At 29.1% G+C, this 22,647-nt stretch overlaps 3 protein-coding genes across 3 annotated transcripts; 2 read left to right on the plus strand and 1 right to left on the minus strand.

Annotated features, from left to right (window-relative positions):
* The first annotated feature begins 7,360 nt into the window (after positions 1-7,360).
* On the plus strand, positions 7,361-8,474 carry LOC135924726 (signal peptidase complex subunit 3-like). Its single transcript, XM_065459831.1, has 5 exons — positions 7,361-7,570; positions 7,615-7,688; positions 7,733-7,809; positions 7,852-7,982; positions 8,066-8,474. The coding sequence occupies exons 1-5, from the start codon at positions 7,416-7,418 to the stop codon at positions 8,208-8,210; spliced, it is 582 nt and encodes a 193-aa protein (XP_065315903.1). The 5' UTR covers positions 7,361-7,415; the 3' UTR covers positions 8,211-8,474.
* Positions 8,475-11,501: 3,027 nt separating this feature from the next.
* LOC135924478 (uncharacterized) lies at positions 11,502-11,876 on the minus strand. Its single transcript, XM_065459534.1, has one exon. The coding sequence runs from the start codon at positions 11,874-11,876 to the stop codon at positions 11,502-11,504; it is 375 nt and encodes a 124-aa protein (XP_065315606.1).
* Positions 11,877-16,031: 4,155 nt separating this feature from the next.
* On the plus strand, positions 16,032-20,098 carry LOC135923971 (STING ER exit protein-like). The gene is made up of 5 exons (XM_065459010.1): positions 16,032-16,205; positions 16,420-16,582; positions 16,812-16,965; positions 18,395-18,484; positions 19,754-20,098. Exons 1-5 carry the CDS (start codon positions 16,085-16,087, stop codon positions 19,952-19,954), a joined length of 729 nt encoding a protein of 242 aa, XP_065315082.1. The 5' UTR covers positions 16,032-16,084; the 3' UTR covers positions 19,955-20,098.
* The last annotated feature ends 2,549 nt before the right edge of the window (positions 20,099-22,647 follow it).

A 22,647-nucleotide genomic window follows, 5' to 3' on the forward strand; every position in this document is an offset into this window, starting at 1 on the left:
AGAGGACGAGAAAACTACTTCCCGGACATTATGTCAAGATGTGGGGCCGGAGAGGAGGTTGAAGACAAAAGGGGGACAATGGTGTAGAAAAATGAAATGGCCATGGTGAGGGCGATGCCAAGAATTTAAAAGGTGGCCCGGTAAATTGGGAAGAAATTCGGACGGCGACGTTGATTTATGTAGGATAAAGAAATGTATAATGGGTCGAAAACCCTGGAAAGAGGGCGATAGAGTTTATAAAAATGTTGGCAAGGAATTGACAGTGATGAACGATTGTGTAGTGCGGGGAAATAGAATGGTGGTACCGTATAAACTTAGAGAGGCAGTAATGGGAATGTTACATGCGGGACATCAGGGAGTGAAAAGGATGAAACAATGAAGGCGAGAATATGTATGGTGGCCAGAGATGAATGAGGAGATTGAGAGATTGGCAAGGAAGTGTGTAGTATGCAATACTTGGGCTAATATGCCAACAAAGGATAAAGGAAGTACGTGGCCTAAAGCATCAGGACCCTGGGAAAGAATCCATGTGGATTTCTTTGAATTTGAAAGGATTGAATATTTTCTCGTGGTAGATGCGTATTCTAAATGGGTTGAGTTTGAGATGGTGGGGGATTGACCACGAAAATTGTGGTTAGGAAGTTTAAAAATCTGTGGGCGAAGTTAGGAGTAGCGAAAGTGATAGTTTCGGATGGCGGACCGGCGTTTGGCAGTGAGGAGTTTGAAAGGTTTTGCAGAGAAAATGTGATAAAGCATATTCTAGCTCCTTCTTATCATCCGAGCTCCAATGGACAGGCATAGCGGATGGTTGGAATAGTGAAGAATTGGTTAAGAAAGGCAAAGTACGGGAAACGAGAGGTATGAATATCTGTGGCGTACTATAATAATAGTAGGAAGGGAGAGGAGATGTCGCCGTCAGAGATATTCTTAGGACGCAGAACGAGGATTAGGTTGGATGCTTTAAAGCCAGGGTCAGATAGGCCAGAAATGGAACGAAAGGAGGAGAATACAGTGAAGTTCACGGCGGGACAAACAGTGTGGGCCCGAGTATATGGGGAAAGGAAAAAGTGGCAGTCCGGAGTAGTGATGGAAGACGTGGGGAAGAAGTTGAGTAAGTACCAGTTTCAGGATAGAAAAGTGGGCATGCGGCATCAAACGTAGAGGGGTCGACCCGGAGCAGCAATAGAGCTCAGGCCGGATGGACATTAAAAAAAATTTTTTTTAATGGGGTCAAGGTCACGGATGATAGTCAAGGGGATGTCTTGCAGAGGATGGTAAAGGGATGTTAAAAAAAAAATAAATAATAAATAAAATATATATATGTAATTGGTAGTAAAAAGATAAAAAAATTTTCTTTGGTATAAATGCTAAATTATATAGGTAAATTCAAATGGTATGGGGAAGAAATTGGTAACATTTTTTTTTTATAATAAATAAATTTTGTATTATAATCAAATTGTAAGGTAAAATTGGTAACATTTTTCTCATAATTATTTAATTGTATATGAATATATTCCTCCTTAAATTATATTGTAATAGCTAAGAAAAAATATGATGTTTCAGAGTACCTCTTATCCTGAGAGTCTTAGACTACTTTGCGAATTCGATTCTTAATTTTCCAAATTAGTGTACTCTTATAGTCAAAGTTATATATTTTATTTATTAAATGAATATTATTTTATTTTATTGCAGACTTCTGGAGAAACACTGTAAAATTAAGAACTAAATAAAACAAAAATTATTTTTTTTAAATAAGTAAAGTATATTACAAACATGTATATTGAAATAATTTGGGGTGTAAATGTAGGGAAGGTGAGTAAACCGTTAGGGATTTATAGTTTTTTTTCTTGACCATATATTTTTTTAAAAAATTAGTAATGGAAAAAAATATTTAAAGTAGTATAAGGTAAGTTTAAGGGGTATGTCATTTTTGCAGTTTGGTCAATTTTGGTAAGTGTGTAAAAAAAAAATAGTAATAATAGGATATACAAAATAGTTAAAGCTTAATTAATGTATAAATGGAAGGTTTACTTTTGTATTTGGGTTTTAAAATTCTCATAAGAATCAGAATAAAAACGGAATCAGATTGCATTTTTGTGTTTGTTTTTTTTTGAAAAAAGGGGAAAATATAAATTGGATCAGATTTTATTTTGATTATATAAATTTGTGTTAATGTTGTTCTGGTAAAGAAATTTGTTTTTAAATGTGATTTATGTTTAACGGGAGCAAGAGTAAGGTTAAGCGAATGTTAGTAATATTAAGAAAGTTTTCATAAAACAAAACGAGAAATTGATTTATTTGTAAAGTATGGGGTTGGTGAAGGGAATAGAAAAAGTTTGTTTTGAAGTAAAATTCATTAAGTTTTGTGTTGAATTAAAAATTAGTTTGGTTTTTGAATTAAGATTAAAAATAGTATTCGCTAACATATTGGAGTTATTCTTGAGGGATTCAAATAAAATGCCCATAGATAACCGGTAAGTATGGATTATTTTATATTTTTGTAGAAAGGGTTAAGAAGTTTGTTATTTTTTTTTCCCATAGTTTTTGGAAGAGGAAATGAAATGTGAAGTTTTTTTTTTAAAAAAATATATATTTGTAGATAAAGATCATATTGTAGGAAATAATAATTCCGAAAAAATATATATATTAGTAGTGGGTAAGGTTAAATACGGTAGAGGGTAGTAGGAGTAATAAAATTTATATATGAACCTATTATTGTCGTGTCAGTTACATAGAGTTAGGGTCGCTTATGATTCGAACGACTATAATTAGCAAAGACATGGAGCCATTGGTGAGTGAGTGGAGAATGATGTCCATAGATCAGGATCCAGGAACTTCTCGGCTCGGAGTGCAGAACCCCGACTAATGATGCAGACGAGGTGATAGGCGAACAACCTGTTTTCGATGCGGAGTGGAGGACATATGCAGCGGGACTGCCCTCAAGGAAATTTGCCAAGGAGACGAGATATGTATGGAGAATTGGGAAGGCCCCAGTCCCGAACAATGGCTCCTCAAGGAGGACCGGATATATTGAGAGTAACCCCGCCGCCCCGGCAGATGATGCCTACAAGGCCGATGCCGCCGCCACGGCCGGTGCCATCAAGTAGATCGGGAGCCTTTGAATTGCCCTCCACGTCATCGCAGAGGCAGCCAGTGGTGTGGGACGCGCCCGGATGGCAGGCAGTAACGGAGGAAGAATTTCTGGAGGTTGGGGTGAGCACGAGGGAGTTAGATGAGTTGTTTGAAGACTAAAGACCCTTACCCCCCCCCCTCTAATAGGGAACTTTGGAGTGGGGAGGGGTGGAGGTGTCATAATATTATTTTTTTTGGTGTTTATTTTTTTTGTCGTGAAATTTTTTATATTTTTGTTAGCGCGGATTACTATTATAATATACGCGGAATTATTTCTTTTAAGAAAGAGAAGACTCAATTTTTTTTAGTTAAAAAATATAATTTGTAATTGAAAATATATTTTAATTTTTCTGAAATTTTAATTTTAATTTTTGAATTTTTATAATTTTGTTAAAAATACTTTTTTTGTTTAAGAAAAAAATAGATAGACTAATTTAAGTTTCGGTGTCAATTTGTTTTAAGAAAAATAAAAGTTAAATTTATTCCTGAAAGGGATAGTTCAATTCGTCAGGAAGGTCATTAAGTAACGGCGCAACGTATTCCCCCAAAAAAACTAATTAATTTTTTTACAAATTAAAATAAAAATTCATGTGTAATCCCATTAAATGAATAAAAACTGTTTGAGTTATGACACTAAAAATGTGAAAGTTCGCAGAAATCGTTATGATTTTAAAAAAATTTTTCCTCTGGAATAGTAACACTGTTATCACCATTAAAATGCCTGTATTTTATCAATAATCCTTAACGTATTCATTAGTTCATTTCCCTCTGTAAATAATCTTATTGGGAAGGGGGGGGGGGTTTAGTTGTCTCCTTATATATTCTGAAGAGCAGTAGACTCCTAGGGGATAGGGAGTGAAATTTTTTTTAGGATAAGGAGTAAATTTGCGCCTGCTGCTTCCAAATTCTTTTGAAGACACCTGACAGATCCAATTAATTGAACTATTAATTACTTGTTATTGAATTCGTCTCTTTAATCTAATAATTGTATATGAAAATAAATTATAAATTATAAAAATAATATTTATTTTAGCCAATGGCTTGAGTATGTTTTTAATAGCTATACTTAATACTTGTACGTAAATAATATCTTCAAGATTTAGGCTTGAATGCCTTTATTTAATGTGTTTAATTTTCAAATAACCTATAAAATATATAATTTTTTGAAATGCAAAATATTATTTTAAATAATCTATATTGCTAGCGAAAGAAAGAAACAGCCTATCTTTAATTATTTTTTATTTTTAGCCCCATTATCAAAATTTGAGAAGGAGCTGAATCCCATTTCCTCCGCCAAAAATTTTTTATATTTTTTAAAAAATGTTAAGTTTGAATCACTTTAATCCTTATTGTTTTAAAATTTTATTTTATAGAATCAAAAATCTTCATACTAATTTTATAGCCACATACAGCATCTACATGAGCGGGGGATGTAAGAACACTTTACATTCAATTTTTTAAGGAGGTAGGAAAAATTTATTGGGGGATTATCTAAATTTTATGTGAAATATGGCCAAAAGTGTTAGTAAAATTAATATTTTTATTATAAACCTATTAAAACACAATGATATTGCTAAAAGTTATTAAATTATGGTGTAAAATCAATTATTGCTTTGTCATAATGACCAAAAAGAGTTTGAATTTCTAGGGTGGCTTTTGTTTTGCCCAACTCTTTTTATTAGCTTATAGACGTTTACGCAACAGTTTTTGGACCGTTGTACTTACTAATACGTGCGGCCTGCTCACAAACGTTTAAAGGGCTTCTCAGATTTTTTCCCCTAAATTCTTTTATTAATCCTATTAGATGAAAATGAGAAACATACGCTTTATCACGTGGATAATTATTTGATATCTCTTTAATTGTTATATAAAAGAGTCAGACATTCTATCAGCAAACTTATATTCATGCATAACATACTATGATAATATATTAATTGTAAATAAAGAGGGTTTTTACTTTTATTGAATTCATGCTTACATTCACATTATTTTGATAGTTGGCAGAGTATAAATTATTTAAGTTATTCTTTTTAAAATAAAGAACACTTATAATTTGAGATGTAAAAAAGGCGTCGAAGGCTGAAAAAAGTTTTAGCAGAAGAGATATAGTATTTTGAGGGGGGGGGGCTTGCATGAGTGAATATCTTGAATGTGGATGCTGGCCACATAGAAGACGGAGAAGCAAAAAGTTTGATTTTTCATAAGTCGTTGTCGCTTCTACTTTTTTTAAAGTATCATGTAAGTTTCACCACCAACAAATAGTGATGATAAATAGCTCAATTTTAACAGGTTTTTAGCCAATTTTAAAAAGGATAAACCAAATTTTTAAGCGCAAACTATAATCATAACCTTGATTGAGGTTTAAACTTATAGGATAGCTCAATCTTGAAAAAAATATACATCTTCATACAAGGTTTAGCGAATTTTTTTTACTGTTAAGATTTTGGATTTAAAAACACTATAGGCAAAAAATAGATATTTTTCAAATATTTGAGTATTAAAATTTTTAAATAGGTAGGATGTTATAATTTATTATATAAAAAAAAAATTTTGGCTGCTTTTTATCAGGTTCCTTGGTATCCTCTTGCCAGTTTTTCATTAAATTTTTATTGACTGAAATATAAAAAAATAACTATTCGGAACTTGTTGACAATCATAAAATTTTTTGTATCAGCGTTTACATGATAGAAAATTCATTGGAGGCAAACACCATATCTATCTCTAACAACTAAAAAAGTTATGCCCTTCGGCCTTGATATTTGACCACCCATTATGTTCTACCAAGACCAACCCCATGGTATTCATATAAGAAATTTTATAATGTATCACCATTTATAACATTAGGCCTTTTGATATTTAGGCTGGGAATAACACTTAAACATTAGTTATTGATAATAAACTCTCATCGAGAACGTTTAGAATATTGTTAGTGTAGAGAATATAAGATCGAGTTAGACAAAAAATTAAAGATATTTATTTAAGTAATAAAATAACCATTGGTTGTCACAATTAATCAGTATATATATTTCGGTAAAAGTTAATTGTATATAATAAACATTTGAATATTATTTCAACAAAAAACAAAGTATATTATCAATAGTATATATTATTATTTAGCAAAAATAAATTTATTATATAAATTTTGCCATATGTTAACTATAGCCGCAAACAATATATAAAAAGAAAATATATAATATTACTCCAGTTATAACAACTAGTTTATTATCACTGTGCATGTATAACTTCAAACTCAACTAAAGTGCTATCTTTGAATGAATGATAAATAAATATTTATTAATAAATTAAAATTTTTTTATCAGATATTTTCATTTTTTCTCTATTAATTGTTTATTTTTACTTTACCCTGTCCCCCTTTATGTGCTTACCCCCTTATATCTTCAGAAAAACAGGAGGAAAATCACCTCCCTCTCTCATGTAGACGTTGTGTAGAGGTAAATATTGTCATATAGCTCAATTTAGAAATTCCACTTTTATTTTAAATTAATAAAAAAAAATTTAAACTAGTAAGATAAAATAGAACAATTAATAATTTTTTTGAACTCGTCCTGCTATCCCGTCTAATGGATTTAAAACAATAAGAGATTTAAAAATTTTGAGAAAATTATTATATTTATTTTTAAAATTCTTTCAACATATTCCATATCCAAAAGAAATTGCTCTAAAAACCTAGATGCGCATTTGGCGAATAGCTAACAAAACGATTTAAACCAAATAAATATGGTAGCAGGGAGATTGACAATATATAGTTGAAGATATTTATGAAATTTTCTTAACTGTGATGATACCTATATGTTCAACATTGGGCATTCGATATCGAAATGATTTCTAGATCTATGTCATTAATATAAAATTTATTATATTGAATGGAATTTTATTATCTAATAAAAGCTTTTATTATGCTCAACTAAAAAAATTTTTTAATTTATTAGTTAAGTTAAAAAAATGTTTAAAGCAATAATTTTTTATTTCTATAAATTACAGAAAAAATATTATAAGATAAAGGTATAACTTTAATTTTTAGTTTATTTTAAAAAAAAAAAAGATTTACCCTTATTTATACAATATATAAATTTTTTATAAATGTTATGTTTTTATCTATATGTTGATATTTATATTATAAATTTTTTTATATTTTTTATCTAATAATAAATAAAATATACGTGATAAAAATATAGTTTTCATGATATTTCGTTATTTATATTTTCTATTTTATGCCTTTGTTATTTTAAGATAATTTCAAACGTGTGAGACGCAGCTAATAAATGAATTCTGCCTGGACAAGATTAAATGCCATTTTTACATTTAGCCTTTGTGTTTTAGCTCTGTTAACATTCTGCTGTTTTGTTTCAACATGTTTAAATGATTATACCTCAGCAACTCTTACCCCTATCAAATTAAATGCCGATAAAATATCTGTGTAAATTATTTATATTATGTATATTTAGATATATAAAATTTCAGGAGCTTACTTTCAGACTTTACAGGTAATGGTGAACCTGCAGATTTAGGATTTCTAACTTTAAATATCAAAGCAGGTTGAATATAAATATTTTATGCTTATAATTATTTCTACCGCTAGATTTAAATCCCTTATTTAATTGGAATGTAAAACAACTCTTTATTTATGTTATTGCTGAATATACTAGTGAACAAAATGTGTTATAATTATATGAACTCAAAATTATTTTTAAAATTTAGGTTATTAATCAGGTAATATTATGGGATAAGATTATTGAAAGAGATATATACAACACTAAAAAGGCTATTATTGATATCAAAAATCTCAAGCCTAAATATTATGTATGGGATGATGGTGTTGGTGGATTAAAGTAATATATAATTGATTTTTATTTTATAAAATAAATTTTATATTTTTATTCTCTATAATTAACACAATATTTAATTATTCTAGAGGAAATGAAAATGTTACTCTTAATATGTATTGGAATATAATACCAAACACAGGGCCAATATTTACTTCTGGATTAAATCTAGATACAAATTCACCTAAAAATATTATCAGGTTCCCACATTCCTACGCCACAACAAGACATTAAATTTACAATATTAATTAAAAAGATGAAATATTTTGAATAAATCTTATCTTTTGATAAATTTTATATATTTTATACATGTACAACATGAAACTTTAAGACCTAACTAAAGAAAATCATTTAACTAAATACTACAAATTATAAATATTTGTAATTTGTTAAATTAATGTATTTTGGATTCAATATTATTACCAAAGGCTCAGAGATCCGTTGGCACTGCTATTCATTTTATAACTTAGTATAGCGATTGTGAGAATGTTCACTTTTTTTTGAGAATAATAAATACATTAACTATAAATATGAAAGTTAATCATAAAATAGGTAAAAATTAAAAAGTATTTGAATGAAGATGAGATAACATTTATTTAAAATTTATTTTATACCATTTCTAGTATAAGTCTAGGCAGAGATTAATAAAAGCCACGTTTTTTTAAAATTTATATGGTACCCATACCAATATTAACACCTTATAAGATGATAATACTAATTCCAAATGCTTATATCATATTTATGTAGTATAATTTTTGAAAACAAATATAATTTTTATGAAACTTATATAAAAATTATAAGAAATAGAGCATAGCACCTGCTTTGGTCTAAGAGATATTTACATAAATTCAGAGCATAATGTTGATAAAACTTTTAAAAAAATATTATAAATTATTATTACCAACCAATCCAATAATTTTTGAAACATTGTGTGGGTTGTATAAAGGTCTATTGACTAAAGGAGTATTTGACCTGATCAAATATGACCAAATAATAATATTATTGGTGAATAAATATATTGATATAATTGCCTAATATATATAAAGCATGTTTTTTTTCTCTCTTTAGCTTTCACCTTTTCTGACAGTAAGCTCCTTCATTCTCTCTTTCCACATTATGTTATTCATACTAGTGATCTGCATTGGTCCTAATTTTGCAAGCATGGCCCGGGTTGAAATTTTTTTTAAAACAGTTATGCCGGCCCGAACACGAAATTTTTTTAAAAAAAATTTACCGATCCGGCCTGGCCCGAATTTATTTAAATATAGAAATTAATTTTTTAATTACTCAGAATAAAAGACATATGTTATTTGACGTATAGTTTCAATAAATAAAATTTAATATTTTTATTTTACATAAAAAATTCAATATAAAATTGATAATTATAGATATATTTTAAAAAAATTGACCCGGCCCGAATTTTTTTTAAAATATTAGACCTGGCCCGAACCCGATTATTTTAAATAAAATTAAGCCCATTTGGACCGGGTCATGCCAAACTTTGCAGATCTCTAATTCATACTATTTTTTTTATCTAATTTATACTTCTTCATATTAGCTCTAACTTTATGGCCCCATTGAAATTTTGGCCTTCCTCTCTTACGTTTACCCATCACTTTCAAACTCTCAACCTTATTTCTTATGTAGTTCATAGGCCTTCTCATTGTATGCTCATACCAACTAAGTCTGTTTACCATTATCTTAGTCATAATGGGCACAACCTTTATACTTCCTAGTATTCTTGTACTTCTAACTTTCTTGTTAACCCAGCATCATCCTCAGCATTCTCATCTCCATAGTTTGTAGACTTCTCTCGTCTGATTCTTTGGTTGGCCATGTTTCCGAACTGTATAGAATAGTTGGTTGTACTATGGAACTGTAAATTTTTCCCTTCAATTTGTGTGGGATTCTTTTGTCAAAGAGCACTCCAGATAAAGATCTCCACTTTAACCACCCTTGATTAATTTTACTCTCTTTCTCTAGCCCAAATATTTGCAGCTCTCAATTACCGATATCTGCCATTCATTTATATCAATACTCTCTGTTTCATCTCCTATCACCATACACTTCGTCTTTTCTCTATTTACTTTTAGTCCGTGCTTTTCTAAGATGCTTATCCAGCTCAATAATCTTTCTTTCATTTCATCCTTGGATTCGGCAAGTATCACAATATCTGCAAATATCATATTCCACGGGACTGTTTGTGGTATAGACTGTGCTAATACATCTATTACTGTTATGAAGAGAAGTGAGCTGAGAGCCGACCCTTGATGAACTCCCTCAGCTATTGTGAAGCCTGTTGAAGTACCAGTTGTGCTACGGACCATTGTTGTATGGCCTATATACATATCCTGTATGATTCTTATATATTTTTCAGTAACCTTTTTGTGGCGTAGCGCCCACCAGATAAGTTTTCTTGGGATTCTATCGAAGGCCTTTTCTAGATCGAGAAAGACCATGTATAACATTTTGTTCTTTTCCCTGTATTTTTCACTTATTTGCCTATTTAGGTGGATAGCATCAGTTGTTGATTCCAGGCATAAAGCCAAACTGAGTCTCTCCTATTTCGATTATGTCTCAACCTTTTTTATATTATTTTTTCGAAGAGTTTAAGACAGTGTGACATTAGTTTTATGCCCCTGTAATTTTGACAATTGTGTGGATTTCCTTTATTTTTGAAGATAATAACTAGATAGCTCAGCCTCCATTTTTGAGGGATCTCTTCATTTCCCAGTATTTTATTGTACAGATTTGTGAGGAGATGTATTCCATCATCTAGTGCTTTAAAGCTTTCTATTGGAATATCATCTGGACCCCTAGCTTTGTTTTTCATAATTGGTTGTACAAGGTTTTGACATGGGGAGTGATCATGATGTAGTATATGGGGATTAAAGTTGAGAAGCTGAAAATTCTTTCCATCTATTTAATATTTCTTTTTCCTTTATTATCAATTTCCCATCTTTATTTTTGATAACTTTCGGAGTTCCGTTTATATCCCTAGAATTTTTTTCTCGCTGTTTGGCTAATCTGTATATTTTATTTTGTCCTTATTTGGTATGTAGTTCTTCATACATGTCATCGTTAGCCATAGCGTTGGCCTTAGCCACCCCCTTTGTAGCTATTCTCTTAGATTTTTTTAATTTGGGTTTTTGGATTTGAACCATATTTTATATAGGGCTTTTTTCTCCTGTATAGTGGTTTGTACCTCTTCATTTCACCATCATAGTTCTTTGTATGAATTGTTGCCTTTCCTTGTCAAGCCTAGTGTCAATTTGGCAGTGTCTACTAATCTGAATGAAAAGTCTGCCCACATTTTTTCACTATATGTGAGGAATCTATTGTTTCAATGTTTGCATTGATTGCAAAGGCATTTGTCATTGTTTTTAATTTACCCCATTTGATGCATGGTTCAAGTTTTATCTAATTTTGATTGGATTTATTTGAGATGTGTAATTCCATGACTAGTAGTTTTTGTTGCGCCGCTATATCTTCTGGGTTGACTTTGCAGTTTATTACATCTTTTAATCATCTGCGAGAGATTAGCATGCAATCTATCTGTGTTTTCCTTGTACCACTTTCATATGTTATTAAATGTCTGTCTTTTTTCCTATAGTAGGTGTTGGTTAAGGCTAGGTCTAAGGCTTGCACAAATTTAAGTACATGCTCTCCTTCATCATTTCTTTCTCCAACCAACATGATGCCTTTTGTAGCTATTGATTTTCCCACATGTGCATTTAAGTCACCACCTATTATGACTAAGTCATCCTTAGGAATTTCCATTACAGCTTCATCAAGGATAGCTCTAAAGTCATCTTTCTCCTCTTCTTTGCAACCCGTTTGAGGAGCATATACTGAAAGGATGTGTAGTATTGATTGACCAATGCAGAGTTTTATCTTCATTATATCAGAGATCCTGTTGACTTCTACTACTGAGGAGGTTAGATCTTGACTGAGGATGATGTCGACACCGTTCCTATTGCTAAAAATTCTCTTATAGTACAATTTATACCCATCTCCAATCTTTAAAGTTTTCTGACCTTTCCATTTCGTCTCTTGTATGCACGCTATATCAACTTTTCTCTTGTTCAACATTGATGCCAATTCTCTCGTCTTACCTTTAAGTGTTCCAATATTTAAACTTGCTAATATTTAAATCATGTTTATGCCAATCTAATTAGGTTACAATTTATTTTAAAATATATTTATATCATCAAGGCATCGATATAACTATAATTTATAATAAAATATAGGGATTTCATTTTAAAATATAAAAATAAATGAATTTTTCTCGTTATTAAGATTGGATCTCAATATATAAATAAATTTATGAATTTTGCTAATGAATGGTTTGAGAAAATTACTAATTATCAATTTATATTATACTATTTACAATAATCCAAACAAGATGGGTATCATCAATAGAATATAAGGAGCAAATACAAATATGCAAGAAAGCTCTGAAAGCAGCTGTTAAAGAAGTTGGATGAAAAATTTAAAATTTTAAACTCTTTAATTAGCTATCTTATTGTAAATGCAAAAGGATAAATGTACTTTGGCCCACATAAAAAACTAGATGTGGAAAACGCAAAATTCAATCATTCCATGATTATATAATTTCTCCACCTGAAGAAAAACAAATAAAGATACTTAGAAAAGAGAAACAATTCGAATACATATGCTCACACTACTGATTATTTATTGGATGCCCAATATATGGGGAGAATCTTACTAGTAGGAGTTTAATGAAACATGTGATATAATACAAAAATTCAGCATTCAAAAAGGTGATGTTAACCAAACTATTTTAAGTGATATCATAAATTTCAGAAGTAAAAGTGACAATATTTTTTTCCGAACTGTATTATGGGTAGTGGGTAACTCACTGAAACTCGGGGTAATTTTTAATATTATTTTTTTTATTGTTTGGTTTGATAGGAAGAAGTCTTTTAATTTTAACAATTTAGCTATAACTTGTTTAATTTGGTATTTCAATAATTTGAGCGATATAATTTTAATAAAATTGTAATAACTGAAAACAATATATATATGAGTATCAATTAAATTATATTTAATTTTATGGGTCATTTAATTTCAACGATTTCAAACCCTATTTCTTTTTTGAAATATAACCCTTTATTCACAAAAAACCATTTATTCTAATAAATTGATTAGATATTATTTAGTATGTGATTTAATAGTCCTAACTTAGTACCTTCATATTACATGTCTTTATTGTAAAATTAAAGAATTATGAAAATTTTCACAAGTTTTTATAATTTTTTAAATATATTCCGTATTTATTGCAAAATTTTTGAATTATGATAAAAAATTTCCACCAAAATCCATACGATCATTTATTTATTATTTTTGAATAAAAAAAAATCTAAAATTACGCCAATTGAACGAAAAAAGTATGCAATTTTTAAAACTTTTGAGTAATGAAGCTTTGAATTATTATTACATCAAAAAATTTCCACCAATATCCAGACTTTTTATAAAAAAAAATTTTTTTAAATTTAAAAAATAAATAATATTAAAATAAATAAATAAAAATAATATTAAAAATTTCCCCGTGATTCAGTGATCTACCAAATTATGCTATATTCAATTCATTTTTGAATAGGCTCAGCATAAAAAAAAATGGAGGCAAACTGCCAAAATTTATTCTTTACTCCCCTCAGATTTTTTATTACCTACAGAGTTGTAAATTGCTCAAAATAAAAAGATCTTCAAAGATCTAGATCTTTGAAGATGTAAAATTTGAAGATCTTTTATTTTTTAAACATTTTGTGTAACGATCTTCAAAGATCTTCATGATATTTATTTTTTTACCCCTTTATTAAAAGCCCAGATGTTTTTCAATTTTATTAATATAATATTTCTTTTATGTTTTATACCTCTCCTCCTGCCTTGATGAAAATTGAAAAACATCTGGGCTTTTAATAAAGGGATAAAAAAATAAATGGATTTTTGAAGATCGTTGATCGCAGCGATCTTGATATTTGAAGATCGTTACACAAAATTTTTAAAAAATAAAAGATCTTCAAATTTTACGATCTTTAAAGATCTTGCTCAAATTTTTGAGCTAGATCTCGCTCAAAAATCTTCAAAGAAGATCTTTTGTACAACTCTGATTACCTACCTTCTTATATGTCTACCACATGTAAGAATGGAGGCAAATGGCTCACACCCCTGTTTATGGGTAATGAATAAGTCTAGTAGCAATTAAAGTTATATGCTTCTTTTTGAGTAGTAAATTTTATAGCACCCCTAATATGTTTGAATAGGGTACTTAATTAAATCAAAAATGAAATGTTTCAAAAGATTTTTCGTTTATGATTTATATTTCAACATGGCAGATAAAAATTAATAATTTTTTTTTAATTAAATGATTGCTATATTTTTAAAAAATTAGCTTTATATGAAATCTATTAATCTATCCCATATTGCACTTGCTAATTAAAAACACTTATGACATTTTAAAAATAATTTCACGCGAGGAGCAATCATCTGTGATACTCAAAAAGTCTGGAAGATTAGATTACCTTCAAGTACCAAAATGTAAGGCTAGTGAGTTCTCATTTAGCCAATTTGATAATTAGAATAAAGCAAAACAGAAGGCATAAAAAATTTTAGGGAATAAATAATGTTAGAGTTAAATAATTTTAGAGTATCATCTAAAATTAAATTGGGATAGATAAAAAGTAAAAAAATGCTTACATTTTTTATTCTTTCATTAAATAAAATTTTTTTTCCCTGTTTTACCCTGAATTTTCAGTTAGTGCAAATTCGCTTTAATGAATACAAAATATTTTTATATACTTTACTGCCAATTTGAGCTAAATGTGCATGCAAAAATTTTATTCGAAATATATTTAGTACATTTGAGCAGCACTATTTTCTAGTGATCTGCATCGGGCTTAATTTTTAGAGCCCGGCCCGTCCCGAAATTTTATAAAAAGTTTTGCCGGTCCGAACCCGAAATCTTTTTTAAAAAATTTTATCCACCCGGCCAGGCCCGAATTTATTTCAAGATAAAAATTAATCTTTATAATTACTCAAAATAAAAGACATATGTTATATGTCGTTTAGTTTCATAAATAAAAGACATATGTTATATGTCGTTTAGTTTCAATAAATAAAATCAAATATTTTTATTTTACATAAAAAATTCAATATAATATTGATAAATTTAGATATATTTAAAAAAATATTCAAGGTCCGACCCGACCCGGCCCAAATTTTTTTTAAAGTATTAGGCCCGGCCCGAACTCGATTATTTTAAATTGACCCGGCCCGAAGTCCGTTTAACCCGGACTCGGGTCGGATACAGGCCGGGCCTAACTTTGCATATCTCTACTATTTTCTATCTTTAATTTACTAAAATAGGGGAAAATAATATTTAGAGCGAAATAGGAAAAAAAAGGAGCGAAATGGGCGTAATATTAAACAAAAATAGGGGAAAGTAATTTTAAGAGCGAAATGGGCGTATTCAAGAGAGAAATAGGTGGGAAGGGAATGATATTAGAAGCGAAATAAATGGAAGTAATTCATATAGCTTTAGAAGTAAAGAATTGTAGTAGAGAAATTTTGAAAGAGTAATAAGGGAAAATAAATCTAGAAAATAGGTAAAAATTACCAGGGGAAAGTTTGACTTGCAGAAGAATACCGTGTTATTAAAAGAAGTGAGGAGAAAGGACACTCCAAGGAAAGAAACGTATGGCATTATCAAGGAAATCGAGATGTGATGAATGCCGAGTTGCATAACAGTGAAAGAGTTGCCATTTAATGAAAAAGATGGAAAGAAATTGGAAATAACCAGAGTGAAAGGGAGTTCGGAGATTAGTACAAAATTATAAAGAAATTTGCAACAAAAATTTGGGGTACTTTAGAGATTATGAATTGTATATAAATCGTTAAACTTGTATAATGTTATTTTGGTATCAATTCTATTCGGGCCGTTTTTAAAAATCAAGCAGAATCGTGCTCTTTAAAAACAAGAGTTATGCATTTCGTTATTAAATGTGGTCGTTCTTTAGCATATTAAAACCTCTAATAGTTTGGACAAATATTCAAGCTAACTAAAAAAAAATAAGGAAAAAAACAATATGCCAAGAATAGTATCTAGAAGTATTGTTGTTACAGATATAAAGAATAAAGAAGAATATAGGCACGAAAAACCTTTAAATGTATATTATTGCATATGTGGGAAAATGGTACTTATTCTAGGTTTCAATTTTTAAATATTTATAATCATATTCTGAATAAGATATTTATAATATTAAACATACCTTCAATGCTTTAAACACTTGTAAACTGAGAATATACTAATCTTATTAAAATTAAGTGTGAAAGAAGAATAAATTTTTTTAAAAATGAATAAAATATATACAATATATATTAAAAGTAGGGAAAAATTAAACTATATTTTATATTTATGAAGATTGTACAGTGGAAAAACTCCCCTTAAGAAGAAAAGATGATGCTCGTGTCATTGATGCTTCAAAGCATGTATTTAAGATTACATATAATGATGAAGAAAACGAAACTGTATATATAAGAAGAGATGAAGGAATTGAAAAATTATTTATAATGAAATGTAAAAAGTAATCACAAAGTTGATCTATTTAACTTATAGATATCAAAAAATGATTATAAGCTTAAGGTGTTTTTAAATGAAATTTATTGTAGTTTAAAATAATATTAATCAATGTATTTTTGATATGCTTTGGATCTTGCCATATTAAAAATAAAAATCACTAGATGGATTAATATAATTAATTTAGATGTTATTAAATGCTAGATTATATCTTGTTATTTTGAATTACAATTTAGATGCTCTTTACCATTATTCTATCGACATAATCCAGCCAAAAATTTATCAATTATATTTATAATTGCCAATTCCATCTTCAAAACAGGCAAAGATTATGTTCAACAACAAAAAGATAATAAAAATAAACAGAATAAGTCCAATGAAGATAAACAAGTATTTACTTATATTTTTTATTATAATGACTGCATAAAAATTTATCTAATTATGAATAATTGAAAGGTAGAGGACTTAAATGGGAAAAAAATGAAATATTTTTCTCTATAAGGCTATGTCCTAAATATAAAAAATTTAACCTAAAAAATTATGCGAATTTTAATGAAAAAAAATATAAGCTTGTTTTAATGAAAAATTAAAATATTGGCTTAAATGATTTTTTCTGAATGTTTTATGATTCTTAAAAGTTTTATGAATTGGAAAATTTTAATTATTATATCGTTAAAATTTTGTATTTGTATAATTTTTATGAAAATCACTTAGATCTTTGCAAAATTCAAAATTTCATGAAAGGTTTTATATACGTAAAAAATCTAATTTTTTATTTAAAATCTTTTGGTAATATTTGATCAAAAATCTTTCTTCCTGAAAAAGATTTTTATTATTTGTAATACTAATAAAAATAATTAATGTAATACTATATCATTTATAAATAAGCAATGTTTAATTTGTATATTATATGAATTATTTATTTATAATTAACCAATCACTTTGATCAACATTAAATTATAAATAATGATAACTAAAATGATTTAAACATTATTTATTTTTTGCTCCTTTAAAGAAAAAATTAGAGGAATGTATAAAACTAACCATATTTTTGCTTTAGTATCTTTTTTCTGGTACCAAAAGAAAACATCATTTGCTTCTTTTTTTTGTAATTATAAGAGGTTATTACTAGTGTTATTAAAGAGCCTGATTCGGGTCAATTTCTTAAACAGCCCGATTAAGATTTTAGCCAAAATAATATTTCATAAGACTCAAGATTTGACAAGTGGAAGCCCAAACCTTTCTGCCATCTATGAGCAAATTACCAGGCTTATAAATTATTTTTGTTATAATCTTAAACACTAGTCATTACATTATTTATCTTATAAAATTAAATAGTATAATTTTTTATAATCTCATAAAAATTATCAAATGGCAAATAATGTTATAGTAATTAGAATTGACATGATATTATTGTTAATAAATTATAATATTGGGAAAAATTGAAACAAATATTATTTTTAAGATAAACTTCACTGACGGCTGGGGGAAAGCGCAAAAGTCCCCTTAACAGTAGTCTGGGGGGAGCCCTTGCTTTTATATATGGCAAAATTCCTACCTCTGCCACTGGATGGTCGAAAGATTTGGACTTTAAATATTTATTAATAAAATCTCAGACTTGCATAGTATTATTTTGGCTAAAATATTAATTTAATATTGACTAAATCGAGCCTTTTAACTATACTACCACTTACATCCTATATGAATGATATATAAATAACTTATTACTTTTAAAAAAGGAATACAACAAGGTGTTCCTTATTTTTCTAACTGTTATATTTAGACCTATATATTATCTCTCTATATATTTTATATTAAGGTTACCATAACAAAACATACCCATAATACTGGGAAGTTTAGTTCTGTCACAGTTTCAACTATCGATGATGAAGAAGACGAATTAGAAGCGGTATACATATTAATATTCTTCTTTTTTTAGAACTTGAGCAATTTAAAACTATTTATATTCAGGAGCTTTGTTTTTTCTTGTGGAAACTAAATGGTGGCTAAATTCTTTCCTTTTTTTTAAAAAGAAACAAATCACATATTTTTGCTTTATTTATAACTAGAGCTGTAGGACTTTAATTTAAAAAAAATAAAGTTACATTTTGCCATCGGCGTAAATAATAACGACAATATGTTACTTTCCTTTTTTTAAAGTATCGAATACTACGGAAAAATGTTGTGTAAATTGTTTTCATTTTCTTTCATCAATCGATACATATTTATTTTGCAATTCCTAAAATTTAAATAAATAAATAAAATTGGACAATTTTTTAAAATATATTATAATTTTCTTGATATATGTAGATTTTCAATTTTTTTTAAACCATTTTAACGGGAATTTCTTTTTAGAGTTTCTAAGATCGTTTTTTCTCTCAACGCCACTTACGAGTGTTCACACTCGTTAAATAGATTTAATACGGATGACAGGGATATATTATTTTTTATAAAACATGTAATTTTTGGAAATGGTTATTTTCTCAAACTGGAATTGATAATTCATCATGCTAGTTATGACATATTTGTCGGATCATTGAACAAAAAATTCACGGATTGAATTGATCGGACAAGAATTTTAAAATATTTTCTCGAATCAGACCGACTTAAAAATAGGTCTGCCCTTAGTAAAATTCTGACTTATATAAATATTAAAAAATAAATATAAGTTATATCTGGGCTGAAAAGTGGGCCAAGGACCAAAATTATCTTACCCCCCCCCCCATTCCGCATATGCTAGGGTTAGGATATCAAATGGTATGGGCTTCAATGAAGGATTTGGTTTAATCTATAGATAAAACAGTTATTAATACCTGTTTATGGGTTTAGGGTTGGTTCAGATCCCTGATTTTGGGTTTAAAGAATAAAAACTACTTGAAATTTGATTTGTTAAAATATGTAGCCCTCATGAAATTAAACAACTAATCATAAAATGACTCATCTTATATATCTTTTATGACCAATAAAAATTATTTCATTTTAATATTTATTTTTGCAAACCGATCGTGATAATATGATAAATAACTTGTATGTTGTCAAGTGAATATTAATTTTCTCATTTCCATGACCTACGATATATATTATATATAAACTTGAATAGTTATTATCAAAAAAGATTAAAATATTTAGTTTTAAATTTGGTTAATGGTATCCATAATCCCCATTAATTTTTCAATAGAAAGAAATATCCGATTCTTACACCGCCAACGCTATTATCATAGAAAATCAATTGAAATCTAAGAAGAAGTACACTACGATTGGTTCGGCGCTCACTCCTTTCGACTCCTCAAAACATAAATCATCGGAGCAAGAAATTATCCTAACACCTGCTAAGAGAAACAAATATAAAGGCACACTAATCGATAAATCTATTGATTAGACGATTAAATGTTGATAAATATTTTATCTTGATTATTATATATACTTTATCATTTTGGCAAATATATATTTATTTGAAAAATTGGAAAGAACATATAATATACAGCGCTATTTTATATTGAAAATTATATAACTATCAAAGTAATAGTAAAATTATCTGTTCAATGTCTTGTATGTATTATATTGTTCAAATATATTTTCTGGAATAATTATTTATTAAATAAATAGATTAATTTTATATATAATGTATATAATATTATCATTTGTTATGTCTAGACCTAAGCAAATTTAATTTGCTATATAAAATAAAAAGAATAAAATCTTTCAAACCTCAATCCTTTTTTCTATTTTTTCCTATGAAAATTTAACAGCACTTATTTATCAGTTTATTCCACTGGAGGGTTTAATACTTGAAAGTACAGACCTTCCATTATGCCTCCTACTAAGAACTTATCGAATATACAAATGAAACGCTTGGCTTGTAGAGGTCAATTGAGAACTCATTTTGTGAAAGTGAATGAATTTTCATTGGTTCTTTTGGTACGGTGGGGTTTTGGAACCTAGAGCTTATATGGGGCATGATGACATCATAATGTAGGCATAATGTTAAAATGCCACCCTTGTCTCTGTTAGAAACTATTTTTATCTAGCTCACGTCGCATCTATTTTTGAAATTAAATATTTATTATCATGATATATTACCTACCCTTCCCCCTTCAAAAAAAAAATAAAATATTTTAATCTATCATTAATTTACTAATAAATTTTTTTAAGTTTCATTAAAATAATATATATTGTTTCAAATAGTACGCTTTTAGTTCAGCTTAAAATTTTAAATATTTAACATTTGGATAAATCTCCTTAGTGGCACCTTAAAAATATATCGACTCAGATAGGTTGATTATAAATGCCATGCACTAAATTTAAAACCATGTTCACAATTTTGTTAAAAAAATTATTTACATATTTACTCAAACATTGTTTCAGCTTTAATGTCAACCTATATTTTTTTGTGCGTTTAATTAATTCATCAATCTCTTTCTTTATACTTATATATTTCTAGCACGGGTATAATCTAATTCAAAACTTCTTATTTTGGCTTGGAGTAATGACTTATAATCCTGATAATATAAATATCAAATACTCCATTTATTACTACTATCAAATAAAATTATTTTAAAATTAACATATTAAATATAAAAATTTTTAAAACAAAATCTAATCTTTAAATTATTTTAACATACCTAAAATCCTTTACGCCCTGAGGTCCTCTCCGATCTTTAAATGCCATGACTTGCTCGTTTCTCATGAAACCCAAATTAAGGGTTCCCTTAAAAACATATTAAACCTTAAATTTTCCAATTCATCTTGGCTTCAGGCCACCCTTCCCAGTAAGTCTGGTGGTATTGGTATCCGATCCCCGATACAACTTTCCCTCTCAGCCTTTATCTCATCTCGTCTCGCTGCACAATCTATTATCGATAATGGATACACTCCTTCAGACACTGACCTCTCACAGGCCTACACCTTCTGGGAGAGCAACTGCTCACCCACCCTTTGCCCTCCGGCTTCCAGCATTCAGAAAGACTGGGATGCTCCTCTGATCGCCCGTTCCGTTGAATACCTTATTTCGAACAGGCCCTTTGAGGACAATCCCAATAATTTAGTATTATATGCAAGCTCAGGTTACGAATGGCTTGAAGTCATCCCTAGTTCCAATCTTGGCCTCCTCTTGACTGGAGAACAGCTACGCATTTCCTTAGCCCTCCGCCTTGGCTGTAACGCCGTGGTTCCCTCATTTTGCATCGACTGCGGTCATCCTATCAAATCGAAAGCTCTTTGCACTGCAAGTTCTCTCATTAACGACAACCGAGTCATAAATCTATCAACAATATCCTCCTAGCTGCTCTTAAAAAAGTTAATATTCCATCCACTCTCGAACTAGTGGGCCTCTCAATGAAAACGCCATACGCCCCGATGGCATATCTTTCATTCCCTGGACTAAGGCTCTCCCCCTAGCTTGGGACTATACCTGTGTCGATTTTGCTGCCAAGTCCAACCTCTAATTTTCTGCCATCGAAAAGGCCGAAATCCTAAAAAAACAAATATGCTTGCCTCACCAATACCGTGTTTATCCCAATTGTTACCAATAGCCTAGGCATGTTCGGAAGTGATGCTCTCAATTTCATCAAAACTATAAGGAAAAAAATGAGGCAGATCTCAGGGCAGCGTCTACGTGACAGGATTTTCATTGGATGCAAATCCCCTTCAAAAACTTTTGCCTACCCCCCTAAAAAATCCCCGCTGCCTTCGGCGGCGGTGTCTCTTTATTTTTATTTTGACCTTTATAATTATATTGATACTCTTTAAGATAACTTAAATTAATCTATCTCTACCAACTAATTTTGCGATGATAAAGAATTTATTTTTTAGATAATAAATTCAATCAAAACCTCCATTATTTTTAATTAATTAATTATTATGGCATTATGAGCTTGCTGATGCAGAAAGTTTTATTTGGAAAACAATGTGTATGATTGTTTGCAATATATAGATTTGGTCGATAATTGTATTATAATAATTCTATAATAAAAGTATTAATTTTTACAGCAATAAATTTTGTCCTATTTCATCTTAAAATTTAATAGATAACCCCCCAAAAAATTTATCCTACCCCCATTAAAGCAGCTTACC

Source organism: Gordionus sp. m RMFG-2023, chromosome 2, assembly GCF_954871325.1.
Source record: "Gordionus sp. m RMFG-2023 chromosome 2, tfGorSpeb1-WG-v2, whole genome shotgun sequence".
Classification (NCBI taxonomy): domain Eukaryota; kingdom Metazoa; phylum Nematomorpha; class Gordioida; order Chordodea; family Parachordodidae; genus Gordionus; species Gordionus sp. m RMFG-2023.